General features: G+C 40.1%; 2 protein-coding genes and 1 long non-coding RNA gene across 5 annotated transcripts in view; 1 reads left to right on the top strand and 2 right to left on the bottom strand.

Annotated features, from left to right (window-relative positions):
- spon1b (spondin 1b) overlaps positions 1 to 9,236 on the top strand; it is a 57,926-nt gene extending 48,690 nt beyond the window's left edge. For 2 of the 3 annotated variants that reach the window (XM_058074609.1, XM_058074611.1), the window contains exons 11-16: positions 1,737 to 1,919; positions 4,597 to 4,767; positions 4,982 to 5,149; positions 5,250 to 5,408; positions 6,254 to 6,505; positions 6,585 to 9,235. In XM_058074609.1, the coding sequence (XP_057930592.1) occupies positions 1,737 to 1,919; positions 4,597 to 4,767; positions 4,982 to 5,149; positions 5,250 to 5,408; positions 6,254 to 6,505; positions 6,585 to 6,748 (1,097 nt within the window). In that variant the 3' untranslated portion in view covers positions 6,749 to 9,235. Of the gene's footprint in view, positions 1 to 1,736; positions 1,920 to 4,596; positions 4,768 to 4,981; positions 5,150 to 5,249; positions 5,409 to 6,253; positions 6,506 to 6,584 lie in introns of all 3 variants that reach the window. The other variant, XM_058074610.1, reaches the window with a different exon arrangement.
- On the bottom strand, positions 29 to 13,709 carry LOC131130737 (uncharacterized). The gene is made up of 3 exons (XR_009130076.1): positions 13,662 to 13,709; positions 546 to 660; positions 29 to 399 (listed from the first exon to the last, which is right to left on the bottom strand). It is a non-coding gene; the product is annotated as an uncharacterized LOC131130737 (long non-coding RNA).
- A 1,875-nt stretch (positions 13,710 to 15,584) lies between these two features.
- The window catches only part of syt9b (synaptotagmin IXb), a 30,946-nt gene continuing 22,253 nt past the window's right edge, over positions 15,585 to 24,277 (bottom strand). The window contains exons 5-9 of the mRNA XM_058074612.1: positions 19,539 to 19,659; positions 19,279 to 19,450; positions 19,063 to 19,192; positions 17,736 to 17,832; positions 15,585 to 16,127 (exon numbers count right to left, since the gene is read on the bottom strand). Of these exons, the coding sequence (XP_057930595.1) occupies positions 17,755 to 17,832; positions 19,063 to 19,192; positions 19,279 to 19,450; positions 19,539 to 19,659 (501 nt within the window). The 3' untranslated portion in view covers positions 15,585 to 16,127; positions 17,736 to 17,754. The remainder of the gene's footprint in view (positions 16,128 to 17,735; positions 17,833 to 19,062; positions 19,193 to 19,278; positions 19,451 to 19,538; positions 19,660 to 24,277) is intronic.

Here is a 24,277-nt window from a genome sequence, read left to right as displayed (position 1 = left end):
CAGTATAAACTATCACTCCATAGTTGAAACTCTTTTTTTTTTACATTTTTACACTTACTGCTTTAACTGTGAAGCTTATTGATTTTTTATTTATTTAACATTTATGTAACTAGATAAGGCTGCACGGTGGCCGAGTGGTTAGCGCCCTCAGCCATCTCTGTGTGGAGTTTGCATGTTCTCCCCGTGCATGCGTGGGTTTTCTCCGGGTACTCCGGTTTCCTCCCACATTCCAAAAACATGCTAGGTTAATTGGCTACTCCAAATTGTCCATAGGTATGAATGTGAGTGTGAATGGTTGTTTGTCTATATGTGCCCTGTGATTGGCTGGCGACCAGTCCAGGGTGTACCCCGCCTCTCGCCCGAAGACAGCTGGGATAGGCTGCATCACCCCCCGCGACCCTTGTGAGGAAAAGCGGTAGAAAATGAATGAATCAATTAACCAGATAAAATACCCATTAAGACCTCTTTCAGAAGGGTAAGCTGGACAATAACGACAACAGCATACATAATGAACAAAACAGACAAACAATAATAATAAAAGATACCTTTAAATATGTCGAGGAGAGTACGCCAGCTTTAGTATACAGTTCTCAGTGGTGGGTGAAGGCAGCCGCAGACAGTGACAAACCTCAGAGCACAGCGGTAGACCGGAGTCAAGGACTGTAGGCACACATATAAACAACAGTACAGGCAAAAAAGTAGCTGACATCAGAAGCTTGAGGGAAGCTCTGAGAGAAAAATATGAGTTGTTTCTATAGTAGCAACTATGCATCCCCCTTAAATTATAATGAGGACTGTTACTGTATTCATCATAAAACTTTACGGCTGCAATAAAAATTTAATGCACCTGTATATCCTGGTATATTTTGAGCGAATACGAGAAACAATACAAGCAGTTGATGTTTGCTAAATACAAGGATGAAGAGTCTTGAACCAGTCATGATGTGCTATATATATCACTATATTGACACTTACTATGGTACACATTATGTCATTGACAAAATTAAAATTAAAATTAAAATTAAAATTAAAATTAAAATTAAAATTAAAATTTAAATTTAAATTTAAATTTAAATCACAAGATCCATCACAATCAGTTCACAGTTCCACATGTCCAAAAGGAGTAGGAAGAAGCAAAGCTTATTAAATCCTACCCCTCCATCTGGTACTTTTACAACCAGTAACTGTTACATTTGTTCACTTCCTGCTTTCCTAACATAGTTAAGTTTTTTTTTTATTTTTTATTTTTTGTCACGTACCGAAGTAAGAGGTGATATGACCATCCAATGACATAACCAATAACGTACCATAGTAAGTTACATTTGTTCACTTCCTGCTTTCCTATTATGGCTTAAGATTTTTTTGTTGTCATAATAGAAAAGCAGGAAGTGAACAAATGTAACAGTTACAGATTGTAAAATTACCAGATGGAGGGGTAGGATTTAATAAGCTTTGCTTCTTCCTACTCCTTTTGGACATGTGGAACTGTGAACTGATTGTGATACATTCAATTGTAATCTGATGCATGTTCAAATGAAATAAAACCATTACCATTAAATTGAAGTTGACAAAGAACGTGACAAAGAAAAAAACACATCTCAGTATAAAACCATTGACGACAAGATATAGTTTGGAGTGCTGCATTTCAAATGAAAACAAGCCATGTCCATATGAAACTGTGGAAATGTCTCTCTGTGACATCCATCAAATCAACATTGACATTTTTTCCATCCTAGATGACACCCCCGAGACGTGTATTTATTCTGGCTGGTCTCCCTGGTCAGCTTGCAGCAGCGCCTCTTGTGATAAAGGCAGACGGATGAGGCAAAGGATGCTTAAGGCGCAGCTGGACCTCAGCGTTCCGTGCCCCCACACTCAAGATTTTCAGTCCTGTATGGGACCTGGATGCAGTATGCAGGGTGAGTACTAGCACACGTCGAAATGATGTTGCTCTCGACACGTTTATCTGTTTCCATTCAATAACCGGCTTGTGTAAATGGCCTTTAAGGTGAGGTAACTCTTCCTAAACCTGACCAACCCACTTGTATAAAGTTGCAGCATTTATGTATAGACAGAATTGAACTCTTTCAATACCCAATGCATAGCTATGTGTCGTTCACATATAATACATATATATGTCATTTTACGTTTTTTTGCATGAGAGAAAAAAAAGAGGTGATGCAACTCATTCATTCATTTTCTACCGCTTTTTCCTCACGAGGGTCGCGGGGGTGCTGGAGCCTATCCCAGCTGTCTTCGGGCGAGAGGCGGGGTGCACCCTGGACTGGTCGCCAGCCAATCACAGGGCACATAGAGACAAACAACCATTCACACTCACATTCATACCTATGGACAATTTGGAGTCGCTAATTAACCTAGCATGTTTTTGGAATGTGGGAGGAAACCGGAGTACCCGGAGAAAACCCACGCATGCACGGGGAGAACATGCAAACTCCACACAGAGATGGCCGAGGGTGGAATTGAACCCTGGTCTCCTAGCTGTGAGGTCTGCGCGCTAACCACTAGCCTGCCGTACCGCCTGCAACTGAACCACAAAATCCAAACAAATACAGATGAATAGGTGCAGATTCTGGAAGAACTAGAAAGCTTTCTGTGCTGGTTATTGTGTTTAGCTGCTCTATAGGAGTCCACAACTCAATTTAAAGGGCTGAATAATTTGCACAACAGATCCCTTTAATTAAAAAAAATATAATAATCATCAATGGGACTAAAAAGTAGCCAGGAAAAATTCAACAAAAGTGATTTTATCTATTGTTTTTTTTTTTTTTTTTTGGGGGGGGGGGGGTATCCTCTAAGTGAGCAACCTTTATTAACATAAAAAAACTCCAAAGGAGTCAAATATAAAAGTAGTATTAAATAACTAAAACTACCCCCCCCCCCCCACCTTCCTCTCTACTTTCAGCATTTCCATTGCAACTGTCATTTGGTGAAATGATGATCTACTGTATAGTTAATTTTAGCACATCATTATTCAAACAAGCATCACCTTCTTCTGTTTCACTCCTGTCAGAGCTGCATTGTGTTTTGGTTCTTCATTAAAAAGTTTTTAATTGATATGCAGAATAGAGCTTGGTTATTTATCTTGCAAGCGGACAGTCTGTGACTCTTGATGATTTATTTTGGCTTAAACCTATGCAAAGAAATGAAACAAAATGTCTTAATTATTTTTTTTTACAACCTGACAGATTGTTTTATCCAGAAATTTAATTGGGGTGGTGCAGATACTGTGTCAACACAGTAGATGGTTCATGAAGAGAATTGTATAGTTGTCTATAATTGCGAATTTTGGTGGTGACTTATCTACCTCAGAGAAGCATTCGGATTAGCTATTTATAAACAGGCTTCTTTAACAAGCATAACTATTACAGTGGTGTTGTTCAATGACAAATGTCCACTTATGTAGTCTAGGACTGACTTTTACTGTGGATTGAACTTTTTACTTCCAATTTTTCTTTCATTATATAGTGACTAGGGATGAGTGGTTAGCACGCGGGCCTCACAGCTGGGAGACGCGAGTTCGATTTCACCCTCGGGCATGTCTGTGTGGAGTTTGCATGTTCTCCCCGTGCATGCGTGGGTTTTCTCCGGGTACTCCGGTTTCCTCCCACATTCCAAAAACATGCTAGGTTAATTGGCGACTCCAAATTGTCCATAGGTATGAATGTGAGTGTGAATGGTTGTTTGTCTATATGTGCCCTGTGATTGGCTGGCGACCAGTCCAGGGTGTACCCCGCCTTTCGCCCGAAGACAGCTGGGATAGGCTCCAGCACGCCCACGACTCTCGTGAGGATAAGCAGTAGAAAATGAATGAATGATTTGCTGTATCGCTGATCAGCCGATCCAAGAGACCTTTTGAACAAAAAACAAAATAGTTTGTTTACTTGTGGATAAACCTTTACTTAATTAAACTATGATATTTGTTCAATAAACTGTCTGAAGACAGCTGGGATAGGCTCCAGCACCCCCGCGACCCTTGTGAGGATAAGTGGTAGAAAATGAATGAATGAATTTTCTAAGTCAATACAATTTAAACTGTATGACAAGAAAAACAGACACAGTTATTATCTCTTTCTCACATTAATAAGGCTTTGGATCTCAACAAAGTGGATCATTGCTAAAAGCAGGTATTTCTTATTGAGATTAACTATCTTGTGTACCCTGTAGCAGTGACACCAAATACCCAGTCACAGTTTCTAGTCTCTGCATTTAACCCACTCTCAGTAAGTAGGCAGTCATTGTATCCAAGGGACCAAATCCGGTTCATAGGTCAGCACCTCGGTCAGTCAAGCATCAATGTGTGGGCAACCCTGAGGGCAATATGGGTGAAGTCTTTCCCAAGCACACAACAGCAGTGTAAAAAAACAATGTTGTTTGCAATTTGGTCAATTCCCTCTGCTTTATTTGTATTTAAACAACATGTGCAATTCACATGTCCAATGTGAAAGAACTGAATTCAAATGAACAACAACACTATCATCTATCAATAAGTCCCAACTGAGTGACCATTGCCGTTCTTGTAAATACTACCAAAATGAAAGTAAAATGTGACATCATTACTACTGTCCTGATGTGCAGAGCCATCGACATGCATGATGTCAGAATGGATAAGTTGGTCAGCCTGCAGTGTCTCCTGTGGAATGGGAATGAGGTCCAGAGAGCGTTACGTCAAACAGTACCCAGAGGATGGTTCGCTATGCCAGCTCAACACGGAAGAGACAGAAAAGTGTGTCGTCAATGAAGAATGCTGTGAGTTGTTTTTTTTTTTAAATCATTTTGCTTATTGACATTGTTGTGTATTCATTACGAATCTCAGTATTGGAACACTTTTTTATTACAACAATTGACACAGTTCTCAAAGCAAGAGCTATGGTTGGATGAGTGTAGCGATGTAGAACGATGTGTAACTCCTCAAAATAAGTCTGTCTATTCTGATGAGATTTTTGTGTGTTTCTTCACATAGCAGCCAGCAGCTGCGTGGTGACTGAGTGGGGTGAGTGGGATGCCTGCAGCGTCTCCTGCGGGATGGGCATGACAAGACGTGAGCGCATGGTTAAAATGCCTCCTATTGATGGATCAATGTGTAAATCAGAGGTGGCAGAAGTGGACAAATGCATGATGCCAGAATGCCGTAAGTAGAAGAAGTATTTATTTTCTCTATGAAATGATGACATTAAAGATAATGGAGAGAATGTTATTAACTGATTCCAATACACTATGTGTGTTTACAGATACCATCCCATGCATGTTGTCACCATGGTCTGACTGGAGTGAGTGTAGCGTCACGTGTGGGCGTGGCCTGCGGACTCGTCAGAGGATGCTGAAGTCGGATCCTGCGCAGTGCAATGAAGAGTTGGAGCAGACTGAGAAGTGCATGCTGCCTGAATGTCGTAAGTGATTCTCGATACGAGTTTTTACAATTGTTCATACTCAGAGTTGAATTGGAAAACCGGTTCCCAGCGTTGCAAATTTTTTGAGTCATGCAAACATGGAGGAGCCATAGGATTTGGGCCTCTTAAAGGGGAAAAGCACTTTTTTTGGAATTTTGCCCATCATTAATAATCCTTATGTGAAACATGAACACATATTTATTTCCCTTTTCTGTGCATTATAACACGAGAATATGAGTTAATTTCAGCTAGCTTACAATGCTGTCATTAGCTACGTTTACATGAGTTTTTCTCTTTCCGAATGACCTTTCCGAAAACAATGGTATAGATGGAAAGGAATATTCCAATCGCGTGTCTACATGCGCCGCTATAATCAACCAGAATAGTCAATGGGGCATGCGCAGTAAAGCGTAAACACCATGATGATTATTATTATTATTAATGTTGAATAACATTGCTACCTTGAAGAACTACTTTACTGGTGTAGTGACAACTTGCTAAGGCTACAACTCATTTTATTGGAGTATTTTTTTCAGATGTTTTGTTAGCGGCTGCATGCCGACCGAGTGGTTAGCGCACTGGCAAATTCCTAATTGTCCATAGGTATGAATGTGAGTGTGAATGGTTGTTTGTCTATATGTGCCCTGTGATTGGCTGGCAACCAGTCCAGGGTGTACCCCGCCTCCTGCCCGAAGACAGCTGGGATAGGCTCCAGCACCCCCCTGACCCTTGTGAGGAAAAGCGGTAGAAAATGAATGAATTATGAATATGTACTTTGTAATGGTAGTTACAGGAGTACATTTTAATCATGAGTTGCTACGACATTATGTACATTTTTCTTCCAGCCATCGACTGCATGGTCTCAGAGTGGTCGGAATGGTCTGAGTGCAACAAGTCCTGCGGTAAAGGACACACCATCCGAACTCGCATGATAAAACTGGAGCCACAGTTTGGAGGCAACGTTTGTCCCGAGACCATCCAGAGGAAGAAATGCAAGATCAGGAAGTGTCGATCGAAACCAAAAGATGACAGAGGTGAAGGCAAGAGGAGAAGGAGAGGTAAACAGGGAAGAGATGCAGTTTTGGAAGAACAGGCAGGTGGGTGATGAGATCATAACATGTCTAACATGTTAGGTGAGATGCTATTTTCTGATTTATTATTATTTTTCTCTTACAGGATGTGGGATGCAGGCATGGACCGGCTGGACAGACTGCACCAAACCATGTGGAGGGGGCATCCAGGAGCGTTTCATGTTGAAGAAGAAAAGAGCTAAAGGTGCAATGTCAGCTAACTGCAAGGACCGGAAGGAGATACGTGCCTGTAATGTTAATCCCTGCTAGGGGGTGCTGTTGAGTTGTTAACAGAGGCTATGAGTATGTAACTATTGATGTATTTGATAACAATGAAATGTTGATAATGTTGTGTACAGGGCAGGTAAAGGATGTATGGGTGGTCAATAGAACTCAGTGAGGCGACTCAAAGTACAGAAAGAAGCCAGAATAGGTGAGGTGAAGCCCGCGTATAAACGTTAGCTGATGGGTTGACACATTTTTGTTTTTAACTTTAGAGCACTACACAGTTATTAAGTAATAGCGCTGTAGCTTTGATGTATTTTGGTAGTTTTTGCATCTAGGGTATGAAATAAATCGGAAAACCACATGGGATAAAAATTCATCTTCTACATTTCTCAGAATAATCAATCAGCTTTAAGGGGAAAATGTCAGCTTTTTAACTGCAGATGTCACTAAAATATGATTTCCTCCATAAATGGATGAACTAGTGTACACAGTATGTACTTGACGCCTATGTGGGTGGTCCAGCTGTCAAAAAGGAAGTCAGGGCAGTCACAAAGTTTTGCAGTACCACTAGTTTTGTATGTAGTATGTAGCACAGAGACATGGTAATGGTAATGGTTTTATTTCATTTGAACATGCATCAGATTACAATTGAATGCATCACATAATCAGTTCACAGTTCCACATGTCCAAAAGGAGTAGGAAGAAGCAAAGCTTATTAAATCATACCCCTCCATCTGGTACTTTTACAATCAGTAACTGTTACATTTGTTCACTTCCTGCTTTTCTAATATATTTTTTTTGTTTGTTTTTTTAATTTTATTTTATTTTTTTGTCACATGCCGAAGTAGGAGGTGATATGACCATCCAATGACATAATGGGTACCATAGTAAGTGTCAATATAGTGATATATATAGCACATCATGACTGGTTCAAGACTCTTCATCCTTGTATTTAGCAAACATCAACTGCTTGTATTGTTTCTTGAATTGGCTCATCGTTGTGCATAAAGTAACATTCATACTTTTGCATACATTACATGCAAAATGATCTGATGTACAGTGTAGAAAAAAATGCCTTGCACCCTTGCACCCTTGCAAGGTATATGAATTGTCCATGTTTTTGGTAAGTTGAATTGAACTGAGACACACACAATATCATAAAAAAGTGAAATAATGGTTAATTAATTTGTATTTGATTGATTGGAACGAGATATGAGATCCTCGTGTAAAAAGTGACTTGGTGGAGGTTAGACATTTCCTGTAGTCACAAGGTTGCACACATACCTACTCGCATTTTTAGTGGGTTTAAAGTCTGGAGACTTTAGTTGATTTCAAACATACATATAAGTTTACATTTTTGGAGTTCCACAATCCAACGTCTGAAAAGGAGTAGTGTATGTAATCCTACCCCTTTGAATATCACAGCAATCAGTCATGAATTTGGTCCCTTCCATCCATCCATTTTCTATGAAGCTTATATTAATTGGTCACAGATTTGTTCACTTCCTTTATTCAATTCATAGTTGAAATGATCACGCTAACAGTGGTCTCGGTCTTACCAAGTTTGCTGAAGGGACAAGAGTTGGGGGTGCTGGAGCCTATCCCAGCTGTCTTCTGGCAAGAGGCGGGGTACACCCTGGACTGGTCGCCAGCCAATCACAGGGCACATATAGACAAACAACCATTCACACTCACATTCATACCTATGGACAATTTGGAGTCGCCGATTAACCTAGCATGTTTTTGGAATGTGGGAGGAAACCGGTTCTCCCACGCATGCACAGGGAGAACATGCAAACTGCACACAGAGATGCTAGAGAGTGGAATTGAACTTGGGTCTCATAACTGCGAGGCCTGTGTGCTAACCACACATCCACCGTGCAGCCTTATTTCAGTCAATCACATACAAATTCATTTCTAACCTTTATTTAATTCATGTTGTCTCTCTCTGTTAAAATAGATGACCCCAAAATGATGTAACAGGAACCGTTTCAATCAAATGTTAGTAGTTAGAAATGATGGGAAGGCAATTAAATATTTATAGTTTTATTACAACACAGTAAAATAGTATCTGAAAAACAACCAACATGATTGATATAAGTAACTGACAAATTGTTTCATTAGATATACGTATATAGAAAAGGAGATGTTTTTACTTTTAGAAGTTGTTATATGTACTTGGTCATCAGCTGATGTAGCATTAGTACTGCAAAAAACAGTATCTGCATGTACCTGGGCACGTTCGCTATAATCCATAGTCTGACTCGCAGACCATTCCAGTCATCATACTGTACATGTTGAGTATTCCAATGTGTAGACAAGGAAGGGATACTGTAAGTTTGCAGGAAATGTACAATGAAATCTTTCATGACTGCAGGAATAGCTTTTTCTTTTTTTTCCCACTAGCGGAGTCGAGAGATTTTGTCAACCATAACAGTTAGTGTTTTTAAGCCTCTTTTTGCTTCTGTGACAGTTTTTGTATGAAATCACATTTGCAATAAAATGGGAATGTCAAAATATTGTTTTTGTTGATAAAATTTGTATTATTGTATTATTATTTACTAATTTGTACTCTTTTACTACTTTTTAAATATCATTCATTCATTTTCTACTGCTTATCCTCACGAGAGTCGCGGGGGTGCTGGAGCCTATCCCAGCTGTCTTCGGGCGAGAGGCGGGTACACCCTGGACTGGTCGCCAGCCAATCACAGGGCACATATAGACAAACAACCATTCACACTCACATTCATACCTATGGACAATTTGGAGTCGCTAATTAACCTAGCATGTTTTTGGAATGTGGGAGGAACCCGGAGAACCCGGAGAACATGCAAACTCCACACAGAGATGGCCTAGAGTGGAATTGAACCATGGTCTCCTAGCTGTGAGGTCTGCGTGCAAACCACTCGACCTCTGTGCAGCATTATATATACCATTATATATTATTACATTATACAAAAATAATACATTTACAGTATTGGCTATTCTATATTTCTGATACCATTCTCTAATGGAATTGTGTACTTACATCTTTACTCCACTAGATGGTGATGGCAGAATAGAAACTTCACTGACTACTGCTCACTCAACATAACCATAATTCTGTGTACCAAAAATATCAGTTATGACATAATCTCTTGTGCAGAACCTCATATGTCGATGTAAGCTATTTTCATCCACTTGCTGGCAAATAGTGCTATTTATTTACATCATCAAGACAGCACCTTTGACTGAGGTGACTGAGGAAAAAAACAAAAACTACTCCAAACTTTAGACCTGATTCTAGATATTACTTTGCTGAATAGGAATATGATCTTCATTTATTTCTATGAGATTATTTTTTTTGAGATAACAAATTGTCTCAAGGCCAAGAACAGCCTGGAACACCTGGAACTGCTGTGGTGATACGTGTTCTTATTATACAGGGCGTTTGAAACAACTGGTTCATGACTTGCACGTCTCTAGTGCTTTGGTATCTTCTCCACTGAGCATTTAATATTGATGATCATGGTCTCCACAAGGCAGGTGGCCTGCTTGCGTTCATTGTGTGCCACAAGTCAAACAAATTGACAGCTCAGAGGCAGGAGTGCTAAATCTAATAAGGTGACAGCTTCGGCAGGCTTATTAGATTCAAATTGTGCTTGTATAACGTTTGCCTCGGGTATCAAGTCAGCTGTAAGACAACTTCAAACCGAATGTCTTATTGTAACTTGGGGAGGTTGTTGTAATATTTCAATGGAGTCATTAATTTAATATCATAGAACCTTTGGACTTTTGGTGGGGTTAAATGATGGTTGTATTTATTCCAAGCATGCATATATAAGTTACATTAGAATATTTGTTACTTAACTATGATGACAGGTATGGTGTTGTTTTTTGTCATACAGAAGAATGCATGTAATGGTAATGGTTTAATTTCATTTGAACATGCATCAGATTACAATTGAATGCATCACATAATCAGTTCACAGTTCCACATGTCCAAAAGGAGTAGGAAGAAGCAAAGCTTATTAAATCCTACCCCTCCATCTGGTACTTTTCCAATTAGTAACTGTTACATTTGTTCACTTCCTGCTTTCCATAATACATAATACAATAAAAGATCAAGTTCACGTGACTTATTGCTTTGTTTTGGGAACTTTCTTTATTAGGTCAAATAAACAAAACAATTTTGTTGTATCAACAATAGAACTCAAGTAATCTCAACTCAATTTTGATTTAGTCTAATTAGCTCAAGTACATTCAACTCACAATTAAATTGAAATTAATTGAAATAATTTGTTAACCTGATTTGAAAATGAGTTGAGATTACTTGATTTAAAAAAAAAAAATTAAAACAAAAAAAAAATCGTTGAACTATATTAGGAAAGCAGGAAGTGAACAAATGTAACAGTTACTGATTGTAAAAGTACCAGATGGAGGGGTAGGATTTAATAAGCTTTGCTTCTTCCTACTCCTTTTGGACATGTGGAACTGTGAACTGATTATGTGGTGCATTCAATTGTAATCTGATGCATGTTCAAATGAAATTAAACCATTACCATTACCATTATAATTACCATTTACATTGTTGATACAACCAAAATATTTGGTTTAAGATTCCTGTGCACAGGAATCTTTTAATTTCAAGAACTTTGTTGGAAAAGGGGCTTTAGTCAACTCTCAGGGCCCCCCCTTCTGTTCTAGTGCCCCAAGCATTAGCCTGTTGGCAAGCAGCTGAGTATGGCTTTAAACCAATTAAAACACAAGTGAATTAAACGGCCGTCTATGGATTAACGAGACACAAGACTGTGATGGGATAACAAGGTGCACAAAATATTTCACAACAACAAGTTATCCAGAAGGGTACACATTTCTTAATTTATGCTTGTATTAAACATTATTGCTTCTGTTTACTTATCGTGTTTTTTGCTTGCAGGGATTGTAGGAAAAGGATTTTTCAAACAATCTGGTTGGATACGCTACACCTAATGATCTGTTATACTGTTAATGGGGTATAAACAGCACAGAGCAACAGTGCGTAGGAGTATATTAAAATTAAGCTGTTTTCCTACACCTACACATTTGCATAAGCAGAATTATCATCCAGCCACAACTGCTGGCAGTCATGATGAGCATGTGTCTTCTTCTCTGCAGCCCCCTCGAAATTTCAACTGCTATGCAAATGGAACAAAGCAATTATTAAAGACCAAACCAGGCTACAGAATATGACCCTTGAACTTAGGTTTTATGACTTTTGGCTGGTTTGGGATTTTTCCAGTGGCCCTCACCGCTAGTGCCGGTATCTGAATCAAACTATGGAATGGATTGAGTAAGACCCTCAAACAATGCACAACAATGAGCCAATTCAAGAAACAATACAAGCAGTTGATGTTTGCTAAATACAAGGATGAAGAGTCTTGAACCAGTCATGATGTGCTATATATATCACTATATTGACACTTACTATGGTACCCATTATGTCATTGTATGGTCATATCACCGAGTACTTTGGTACGTGATAAAAATAAAATAAAATAATAAAAAATATATATTAGGAAAGCAGGAAGTGAACAAATGTAACAGTGATTGTAAAAGTACCAGATGGAGGGGTAGGATTTCATAAGCCACCAAGTCACTTTTTGCATGAGGATCTCATATCTCATTCCAGTCAATAAAATACAAATTAATTAACCATTATTTCACCTTTTTCTGATATTGTGTTTGTCTCTGTTAAATTAAACTTACCAAAAACATGGACAATTCATGTACCTATAAGGGGTGCAAGGCATTTTTTTCTACACTGTACATCAGATAAAATAAATAAAACAAAAAAACAAACAAAAATAAAACTTAAAACTATATTAGGAAAGCAGGAAGTGAACATATGTAACAGTGTGGAACTGTGAACTGATTATGTGATGCATTCAATTGTAATCTGATCACTATATTGACACTTACTATGGTACCCATTATGTCATTGTATGGTCATATCACCTCATACTTCGGTACTTCAGCATTATTAAAAAGAAAAAAAAACTAAAACTGTATTATGGAAAGCAGGAAGTGAACAAATGTAACAGTTACTGATTGTAAAGGTACCAGATGGAGGGGTAGGATTTAATAAGCTTTGCTTCTTCCTACTCCTTTTGGACATGTGGAACTGTGAACTGATTATGTGATGCATTCAATTGTAATCTGATGCATGTTCAAATGAAATTAAACCATTACCATTACCACAGATGTGGTACATCTGGTGTGTTGTTTATGTGTTTTTTCCTCCCATACATACATACAAACCTAGTCAACAACACTGCTTACTTGGTCAGCATTTCAAACACAAATCTGGACGATCATGTTTACTTATAAATTCCTGCAATCACACCCAAGACAGACATCACTGGCATGTAGGCACAAACCATGTCGGCATGGCAACCACAACGTGTTGTTGGGATTGCTAAAACACGGTGACATGAAGGCCCCTGGGGTTTCCCGTATCTCTCTTCTTGTTCAGTCGTTAGCCTAGCGTGTTCTTGTCACACATTTCAGCAAGTGTTATCTATAGGCTGAGGATGTTTATAAACCAAACACACATTGTTGTAATGTATTGTGAAGTGGTGTTAATTGGAGTTGAATATATTTTTACAATGTATACTCAAATTAGCTGGTATTCTCAGAAAAAAAACATCTAATTTATGAAACTGCATAGAAAGTCTGCATATGCCAGAAACACAAAATACGCATACAGACAAAAACTCTTGATTAAATTTGGCTTGGTTCACAATGGCTTCATTGTAAGAAGCAGAATTTAGGTGGAAATCTTAATCTAATATATTCTCAATTTTTCCTAAGTTATTCTCTAATGGCCACACAAGTCAAAAAGCAGAGTTAGTGGGGTCTGTAAGCGACTCAGCTGTAAGAAAACCGCTGTCATGGTCTATGTACAGGGGAACATTTACAGGTTTTATATACATACCGTATATACGTCACCATTGTTATCATCATCGCCGCCATCAGCAAAGGGCTATTGCGGTAGTGACGTCACACGTCCACCTGTGACGTGTTCGAGCCACGAGGTCCAACCACAGAAATAGAAAGACGTAGAAAAGTCACAACCGGACACAACACGGTGTCGCCGCCGCCGCCATCTTGTGTAGCACAACTTGGCAGCTCAGTATATGCAGTGTATAGTCATATATATACGTAGTTTACAGCCGCACAGTATGGTATTTTAATGCTTATCGCGTCCGGAATTTCAGAAACCATCAGTAAAAAACGTCAAAAGTCGCAAACGAACAAGGTAGTGCTACACAAGATGGCGGACTCGCGGCGACAAAAACGTACGGCTCGTGAGTTTTCTACGTAATGTAGTTCTGTGGGTCCCACCTGTAAAGCGGCCAGATGATAGGATTTACCATTTCCTTCACTCGGACTTGAGCGGATTGGACTTTGCCGTGAGGTTTCGGACCCGAGGACTACGTATATCGCCAGGTGGACTAGCAGGTGGATGCGCGTCCGTGAGTGGAACTGAGGCTTTCATATCAGTCTTGAACATTAACTTTGACACTTTGGGGACACTTTTGGGGTGGGCTGGTATTCTGCATTATGGATTATGGAGTATGTTGTTGCTGTGAAACACACTGATTTAATGTAACATGGCACCATCAAAATATTTGGTATATTCTAATTATCTTACTAGGAACTAACGTTGTGTATTACTTTAGAGCACAACAAAAGAAAAGCCCATCATTTATGGAAAATGAAAGACAAAGTTTATGCACTCGGCCATGACACTAGCCACAAAAATAGAGGCCGTGAATGGTAAATATTGTAAATGTTGCATTTAATGACATACTAACTCCAATAAGTGTGTACGCCAACTACAACGGCCAGGTCATATTTTTATAGGTACTATACTTTGCATGGAAAACATGCGTATACAAATTGTCATCCCCATTTTGTGTGTACTTTATAAGGTTTAGTTACTGCGAAAACAAAACTATATTTTGAAGAACAATCTGAAAGTGTTGTGATTATTGTATCTATATTTTACTGCAGTTCATTAAAACTAGACCACACAGGCTGGAAATAATGGCACTTACGTGACACCATACTTGCAAGGTTTACTGCAATGGCCAACATTGCAGAAATATTTTAATTTCAGCAAACAACACCTGAATATTTGAACACCACTGATGCTGTGGGATGTACAATATCAGTACCAGTACAGCGTAGATGACTACTATGTGTAAAGTACATGTGACTCCGCAATCCTGACAAGTTTTTCTTCGACTTTTCAATCACAACAGTTGGTACGTAGCACCCCCATGACAGGTGTGAGCTTGGTTATATTTTTGGCGTGTTTCTCACTTGCTCTCTCTCAAACACCAACACTCTTTTAATGTGATTCCTGTCTGTATAAATCAATCCATACATATAGAAATATTTATTAATTAGCATTATACAATATGGGCTGACAAAAAAAATAACTTTAAACAAAATATTGTTGACATGTAATGCATGCATTTGACTTACACTGGTATGTATCAACAAAATGTTCACAAAAATATAATACTGACAAGATTGGGTTTCGATCTAAAATAAAATTTGCTGTTTTGGAATGTCAATTATATTTTATTTTGCTCAGGTTTATGTGCCTTCTGCTATACAAATTCATTGTAACTCTCGGGACTGAGGGGCAAAATATCGCTACTAACTAACAAAACAACAAAGCACAATTAAGTGTATGCAAAACAACAATGCAACATATATGTGAATAAGATAATAATTGTGAAAAATGGGTTGTTAATTTCCATTGTTTTGGGTAGCTTTAGGTATTTAAGCCTCCACAATACATTTGCTTAGCATCAAGTTGAATGGACCGGAGTTACAGTCTGTGATTCGGTACATTTTTCCTAAATTAGGATGCTAATCTGCCCTCAAGCAAAATAAAACACATAAGGAATATAACCAGCCACCATAGATACACACAGAACAAGGATCAATTCTCTGAAAAACACACCAGGCTTAACGGTCACTGACATTTTTCATGATCTAATATTTGGACCACACCCCATGAAAAATGGTTACTTAAACATGCGGTTAAAAACAAGGTCATTTGCTTTGCGTTAGTCTCTGTACATATACTTGAAGCAAATACAACAGATATGATATTTATATATTTACAGGAGGCATATACTGTAAGAAAGTAGCTCAGAAATCCAAACTAATGAAACTCTAGAGAAAATATCGTAGAACACCTCTTCACTGACAAATATTTAAAGTTACAGTTTCCACAAAAAGCATAATTAACAGGTAATTTAGTTAACAGCTAAATAACAAGATACTGCAGCGCTTCAGTTGGAATGTAAGTTTTTAGGTGTGAAGTAAGACGCAGGGTTTTTAGTATTTGACTCCTAGGTTTAGTTTGGATGTGTGTGTACAGTGAAGAAAATAAGTATTTGAACACCCTGCTATTTTGCTATTTCTCCCACTTAGAAATCATGGAGGGGTCTGAAATTTTCATCGTAGGTGCATGTCCACTGTGAGAGAGATAAACTAAAAAGAAAAATCCAGAAATCACAATGCATGATTTTTTAACAATTTATTTGTGTGATACAGCTGCTAATAAGTATTTGAACACCTGTGTATCATCTAGAATTCTGACCCTGAAAGACCTGTTAGTCTGCCCATTAGAAGTCCACCTGCACTCCATGTATCATCCTGAATCAGATGCACCTGTTTGAGGTCGTTAGCTGCATAAAGACACCTGTCCACCCCATACAATCAGTAAGACTTTAACTTGTAACATGGCGAAGACCAAAGAGCTGTCCAAAGACACCAGAGACAAAATTGTACACCTCCACAAGGCTGGAAAGGGCTACGGAGCAATTACCAAGCAGCTTGGTGAAAAAAGGTCCACTGTTGGAGCTATCATTAGAAAATGGAAGAAGCTAAACATGACGGTCAATCTCAATCGGAGTGGAGCCCCATGCAAGATATCACCTCGTGGGGTCTCAATGATTCTAAGAAAGGTGAGGAATCAGCCCAGAACTACACGACAGGACTTGGTCAATGACCTGAAAAGAGCTGGGACCACCGTTTCCAAGGTTACTGTAGGTAATACACTAAGACGTCATGATGTGAAATCATGCATGGCACGAAAGGTTCCCCTGCTTAAACCAGCACATGTCAAGGCCCGTCTTAAGTTTGCATATGACCATTTGGATGATACAGAGGAGTCATGGGAGAAAGTTTTATGGTCAGATGAGACCAAAATAGAACTTTTTGGTCATAATTCCAATAAGCGTGTTTGGAGGAAGAAGAATGAAGAGTACAATCCGAAGAACACCATCCCTACTGTGAAGCATGGGGGTGGTAGCATCATGCTTTGGGGGTGTTTTTCTGCACATGGGACAGGACGAGTGCACTGCATTAAAGAGAGGATGACTGGGGCCGTGTATTGTGAGATTTTGGGGAACAACCTCCTTCCCTCTGTCAGAGCATTGAAGATGGGTCGTGGCTGGGTCTTCCAACACGACAACGACCCGAAGCACACAGCCAGGAAAACCAAGGAGTGGCTCCGTAAGAAGCATATCAAGGTTCTAGCATGGCCCAGCCAGTCTCCAGACCTGAACCCAATCGAAAATCTTTGGAGGGAGCTCAAACTCCGTGTTTCTCAGCGACAGCCCAGAAACCTGACTGATCTAGAGAAGATCTGTGTGGAGGAGTGGGCCAAGATCCCTCCTGCAGTGTGTGCAAACCTGGTGAAAAACTACAGGAAACGTTTGACCTCTGTAATAGCAAACAAAGGCTACTGTACCAAATATTAACATTCATTTTCTCAGGTGTTCAAATACTTATTTGCAGCTGTATCACACAAATAAATTGTTAAAAAATCATGCATTGTGATTTCTGGATTTTTCTTTTTAGTTTATCTCTCTCACAGTGGACATGCACCTACGATGAAAATTTCAGACCCCTCCATGATTTCTAAGTGGGAGAAATAGCAAAATAGCAGGGTGTTCAAATACTTATTTTCTTCACTGTATGTGTGTGTGTTTGTGTGATCACGGTGAGGGTGGTGCCTTTAAGGAATTGGTGGATCCTCCTTGACTTCCACTCCCTGCTGCCCCTTGTCCTACCCACTGGTTCCACACAAATAAAGAAGAAAACACAAACAATACAGTTAGTAGCAGAAAAATAACAATGCAAGTGTTGGATGGAATAAATTAAATATGTGCCTCTCATTTCACAGATGTGAAGTGAAAGCTAACATCTAAAAAAAGAAAAAAAAAGATCTAAAGGTAGATCCAGACAGATTCCATTTGGATTATTCTAATCTTCCCCATTTGTTGTGTAGCAAATACGGCTTTGACAACTAGCATGAATTCACACAAATCAGCCCGGCATCTGTTTTGGCATGCTTAGTTGATTTTTTTTTTTTTTAATGCGGACTGGGAATTCAGAAATAGAAACAGCTCTGTGAATGCAGCGGTCTACCTGTGGGTGGGGGGTGTTTATAATATATATATATATATATATATATATATATATATATAATCATTCATTCATTTTCTACCGCTTATCCTCATGAGGGTCGCGGGGGTGCTGGAGCCTATCCCAGCTGTCTGCGGGGGGAAAACACTGGACTGATCGCCAGTCAATCACAGGGTATATATAGACAAACAACCATTCACACTCACATTCATACCTATGGACAATTTGGAGTCGCTAATTAACCTAGCATGTTTTTGGAATGTGGGAGGAAACCGGAGTACCCGGAGAAAACCCACAGGGAGAACATGAAAACTCTACACAGAGCTGCCCGAGGGTGGAATCGAACTTTGGGTCTCCTAGCTGTCGGGCCTGCACGCTAACCACTCTGTACCGCGCAGCCCTTAAGTTTTCATTCATTCATTTTCTATTGCTTTTCCACACGAGGGTCGTGGGGGGTGCTGGAGCCTATCCCAGCTGTCTTCGGGCGAGAGGCTGGGGGACACCCTGGACTGGTCGCCAGCCAATCACAGGGCACATATAGTCAAACAACCATTCATACTCACATTCATACCTATGGACAATTTGGAGTCGCTAATTAACCTAGCATGTTTTTGGAATGTGGGAGGAAACCGGAGTACCCAGAGAAAACCCACAGGGGGAACATGAAAACTCTACACAGAGCTGCCCGAGTGTGGAATCGAACTTTGGGTCTCCTAGCTGTCGGGCCTGCACGCTAACCACTTAAAAACCGTGCAATTCACATTTTTCGATTCTTGGGGAATTCACAGGCAATATCTTGACATGGCATTCATGTTTTGTTTAGGTATTGAACACAAATCATTTGAATGATTCTGCCGGTATGATAGAAATACTTGTACCTCTATTAGCGGGTGCCAGTGTGCCACAGGCTTGCGTGGATATGTCAACATCTCACTCCAGTGGTCTCTTCCCAGAGTATCAGCCTCACTGCCCACCCTGCACACTCCGATGACTTCGTTATGTCCAACCCTACAAATGTAAAGCAGCACATGGTTGTAAATCCAAAATAATCTTCATTTCAGCAAAGGAATGCAATAATTTATAGATTAACTGACCGATCATAATCCATGACCGCTATTAGTAAACTGATTTGCTCGATGTTTTCCGGGGGAACATCAAACACAATGGCTTCATTGTAAACTGGGTTGAGAGTGTTGCGCTTGGTGGATGTCTTCCTCTTCTTTAGCCGTCGGCCCTCACACATCAGCGACACCTTTACATATGGATCTAGACAGGTGGTGAGTTCAATTACTCCTCCAGTAAACATCGATATGTTGTATATCTGACTGGCAGTTGATGATCCTAGCCAACCCACCTGAAGCTCCAGTGATGTCCATGGCTTTGAGATTTCTGGCTTTGATCATAGTGATGGTGAGCCTGCCAGCCGTGGGGAGATAGCACAATGAGAACATCAGCTCCCCCAGGTCCACATTGTCCTGTAAATCAATATATATATTTATTCTTACAAAGTTTGTTTTGACATTTTTCTGTTCAACTATCAGATTTATGAAATAGAGTTAGAATTATTAATCGATGAATTGATGATTAATCAATTAACCAACACCTGTGGTGGTAATTGAGCCATCATCCATCCATTTTCTATACCGCTTATCCTCACTAGGGTTACAGGCATGCTGGAGCCTATCCCAGCTGTCTTCAGGCAAGAGGACCGGCCGCCAGCCAATCACAGAGCACATATAGACAAACAACCATTCACACTCACATTCATACTTATGGACAATTTGGAGTCGCCAATTAACCTAGCATGATTTTGGAATGTGGGAAACCGGAGTACCTGGAGAAAACCTACGCATGCATGGCGAGAACATGCAAACTCCACACAGAGATGCCCAAGCAGAGAATCGAACCAATATAGAACAAAGCAAAGTTCACAATGACCTTTTAAGACAAATGGACGCCCACCATGAGCTCTGTTCTTTGCAGTGATCATTTCACAGAGTACTATTATGAAGGAACACCTTTACAAGAAGCAGGAAGGAAAAAAGACGAGAAGATGGACATCAAAGATGCCACAGAACAGAGTAAGTCAGGTTTTGTTTACATTGTGTCTTCTAAACACTATTCCATGATAGCGACAAGGCAGTAGAGCATTACATACTATATATATATATATATATATATATATATATAGATATATATATATATATATATATATATATATATTACATAAACATCTTTTCACAGCGATATGTGTGTTCCACTTGGTGGACACTCGCATCAAGCAATTGTCGCGACAAAGATTTTAAACATTTCGAAATTTTCTTGCCGCCAAACTCAATTTTTGAGTTACGGGCCACCACGAGCCAGTTGGGAGGCAGTTGGAGCCACTGCACACCACTAGGCACCTTATTGGTGACACTAGTCACAACAGCAAATTGCATTAGCGCGAATTGGCGCCAACTGGCGCCGGCCCAGTGGACTCCTAGCAACATTGGCGCAACTTGGCTCACGCCATTACATTCCAGTAGATTCCAATAGGCGGATTCTTTGTGACATTTGGTCCCACTTGATGGACACTTGCATCAAGCAATTGTCGCAACAAAGATTTTAAACATTTTGAAATTTTCTTGCCGTCAAACTCAATTTTTGCCACCGTTACGGGCCACCACGAGACAGTTGGGAGCTAGTTTGAGCCAATGCACACCATTAGGCACCTTATTGGTGACACTAGTCACAACAGCAAATTGCATTGGCGCGAATTGGCGCCAACTGGCACCGGCCCAGTCGGCTCCTAGCAACATTGGCGCAACTTGGCTCACGCCCTTACATTCCAGTGGATTCCAATAGGCGGCTTGTTTGTGACATTTGGTTCCACTTGATGGACACTTGCATCAAGCAATTGTCGCAACAAAGATTTTAAACATTTTGACATTTTCTTGCCGCCAAACTCAATTTTTGCCGCCGTTATGGGCCACCACGAGCCAGTTAGGAGGCAGTTAGAGCCACTGCATGCCACTAGGCACCTTATTGGTGACACTAGTCATGACAGCAAATTGCATTGGCGCCAATTGGCGCCAACTGGCGCCGGCCCAGTGGACTCCTAGCAACATTGGTGCAACTTGGCTAGCGCCATTACATTCCAGTGGATTCCAATAGGCAGATTGTTTGCGCCATTACATTCCTGTGGATTCCAATAGGCGGATTGTTTGTGACATTTGGTTCCACTTGATGGACACTTGCATCAAGCGATTTGCGTAACAATGATTTTAAACATTTTGACATTTTCTTGCTGCCAAACTCAATTTTTGCCGCCGTTACGGGCCCTCACGAGCCAGTTGGGAGGCAGTTAGAGCCACTGCACACCACTAGGCACCTTATTGGTGACACTAGTCACGACAGCAAATTGCATTGGCACCAACTGGCGCCGGCCCAGTGGACTCCTAGCAACATTGGCGCAACTTGGCTCCCGCCATTACATTCCAGTGGATTCCAATAGGCGGATTGTTTGTGACATTTGGTTCCACTTGATGGACACTTGCATCAAGCAATTGGCGTGACGACGATTTTAAACATTTTGAAATTTTCTTGCCGCCAAACTCAATTTTTGAGTTACGGGCCACCACGAGTCAGTTGGAGCCACTGCACACCACTAGGCATTGGCGCGAATTGGCGCCAACTGGCACTGGCCCAGTGGATTCTTAGCATTAGTTACAACACTTGTCACACTACAGAGTTCACGCAACATCTGTTGTGTTGACCTGTCATCACCTACCTGCCTGCAGTGGAAACCTAATTAGCACAGTGGAAACGTGATTACAGTGAAGGTAATCACAGCTCTCTAGTGGTTGATCCTGCAATTATTGTGAAGAGGTCAAAAAGAGACAGACAAGCTCTAATCCTGTATGTCAATCAACAATGCGCCTTGACATGCCCGAGGCATTCCAAGGCCGGATGAGAGACAGTTTGTCCAGCCTCCTTCTGATGAGAAGTGCCTGGAATTTCGGTTATAACTCACAGCTTTTGACCATAGGTGAGGGTCGGCCCGTAGCTGAGAGGACGAATACCAGTTTCACAAAAGACATGTAGACTGGTTGCGTGAACTCCAATGGACCCTCCAGTACCCTGCTGAATACCACACTGCTGTTTTGACTGTTTTATCGCCTCTTCAGGACCCCTGAATAGACCTGACCAGGAAGGCTCAGGAGTGTAGTAGGAACAAATTAGAGGATGGTGGATGTGAGGATCTCATCCATGAATCCATTGATCCCCCAACATCGAGAGGCTATTCAATCATCAGTAATACCGCCAACCCAGAGATGAGACAACCCCTCCTACTGCCTTATTGGAAGTCTTGTCATAAGATTGAGGAGGTCTTCAAAACATTCCCTCCCACAATAGCCACGTATACATGGACCCAAATATTCAATTTCCATTTGGTTTATTTGCTCAAACGGAAAGAATGTAACCTTTGTATACACCTCATTCCGAAAGAAAAGTGCCAATCTGAATGAATATATAATGGGATTCACAGGGGTGGAATATTCCTTTCCCCAATCCGATTGAGGTATCTTGTACCCGCTCAATCGGAAAGTTGTCAGACTGCGTTCTTCTTCGTGGTGTTTTTCTTCTTCTGTTGTTTATTGGCGGTTGGCAAGCAGCTTTCGTGTGCATTTGCTCCATCTGTGGAACAGAATCTAAACCCTTCTATACGCCATTCACATTCAAGTCCAGTTTTGTTAAAAAAGAAAATACATATCTATATAAAACATGTGCCAAGCTTAATTATACAATATTAGCAAGATTGAACTTTATCTTTTCCTGTTCCCGGGTGCGTTTTTTCAGCGAATGCTGAGATATGACGTAACACACAGCTCCAGACATACTTCGATTAAAAAAAAAAATGGAGGTGAGCAATCAGCACTGGACTGCTGCGGAACGTTTGTTTTTGATTCAAACTAAATTTTAAGACTGGACAAACGAAAAACTGGCAATACGGAGTTATTCCAACAAGTGAAAGAAAAACTCGAGGAAGTCGGTATCACGTGATGTTGGTGTTTACGCTTTACTGCGCATGCCCCATTGACTATTCTGGTTGATTATAGCGGCGCATGTAGACACGCGATTGGAATATTCCTTTCCATGTATACCATTGCTTTCGGAAAGGTCGTTCAGAAAGAGAAAAACTCTTAATGTAAACGTGGCTAATGTCCCAGGTCGTTGTCAGCGGCACACCCTATCATCTTTGTTATCAACAATTCTACGAACAAAGAAGTTCAACGGTTCCGGTTCAGACCCTCCCAGTCATTCCATGGGAAGGTGTGACGTACCAGCAGCTCATGTTTATGTTTATCAAACATCAACATAGGAAGCTTTTTCAGCGATAGATGCATGCATGGTTGGATATTGCAAAGTAAGTCAATATTCCAGACTGAATTGATGTCAGTGTCAGTGACAGTGACATGATATTGAGTCTTTGTCAAGTAACTAATTAGCTAGAAAGTGTAGTTAAAGGTCAGATGTAGTACTCTCACGAGAAAATCAATGTATCACTTAAGACATCAATAAATGTTCCCGTCTAAGTGTGATTAAGATGAACAGAACTGTGTACTTGAGCCTACCTTTTTATATATACGGTGCAATACAGTATATCCTTAATTACCTAAATTTCAAAGATAAACATATAATTTGATTAAAATAAAAAAATAAATAAAAATGTACAAATTGTATTAAAATTTCACACTACGTTGTTATTTAAGTTAGGTTGCTTTCACAGTCTGACTTAGCGACGGAACAATTGGTGTGAACCATTGTTCTTTTTCTGCTCTTGACTAAATTACATCACCCACAAAGGATGTGCAGTACTTTAAACTGTATCATGTGATCATATACTGTACCCGCCTGTATTGCAGCGTTCAGCATATTTCAATGCTCCCCAGAAACGTACTTAAACAGGCGAGCATAAACTGATCAGCCTGCAATTTAGCCCTCCGGAGATAATGTGATATCCTGCTACACAAACACTCATTGAGTTTGCTCTCAGACTACAGAGTGCTGGTCGTTACTATTTTGAGCACTCATACTCATATCAAGGGC

The sequence above is a fragment of the Doryrhamphus excisus genome, chromosome 6, assembly GCF_030265055.1.
Source record: "Doryrhamphus excisus isolate RoL2022-K1 chromosome 6, RoL_Dexc_1.0, whole genome shotgun sequence".
Taxonomy (NCBI): Eukaryota; Metazoa; Chordata; class Actinopteri; order Syngnathiformes; family Syngnathidae; genus Doryrhamphus; species Doryrhamphus excisus.
The sequence above is the reverse complement of the archived record's forward strand: the minus strand, read 5'-3'. Positions and strand labels throughout refer to the sequence as shown.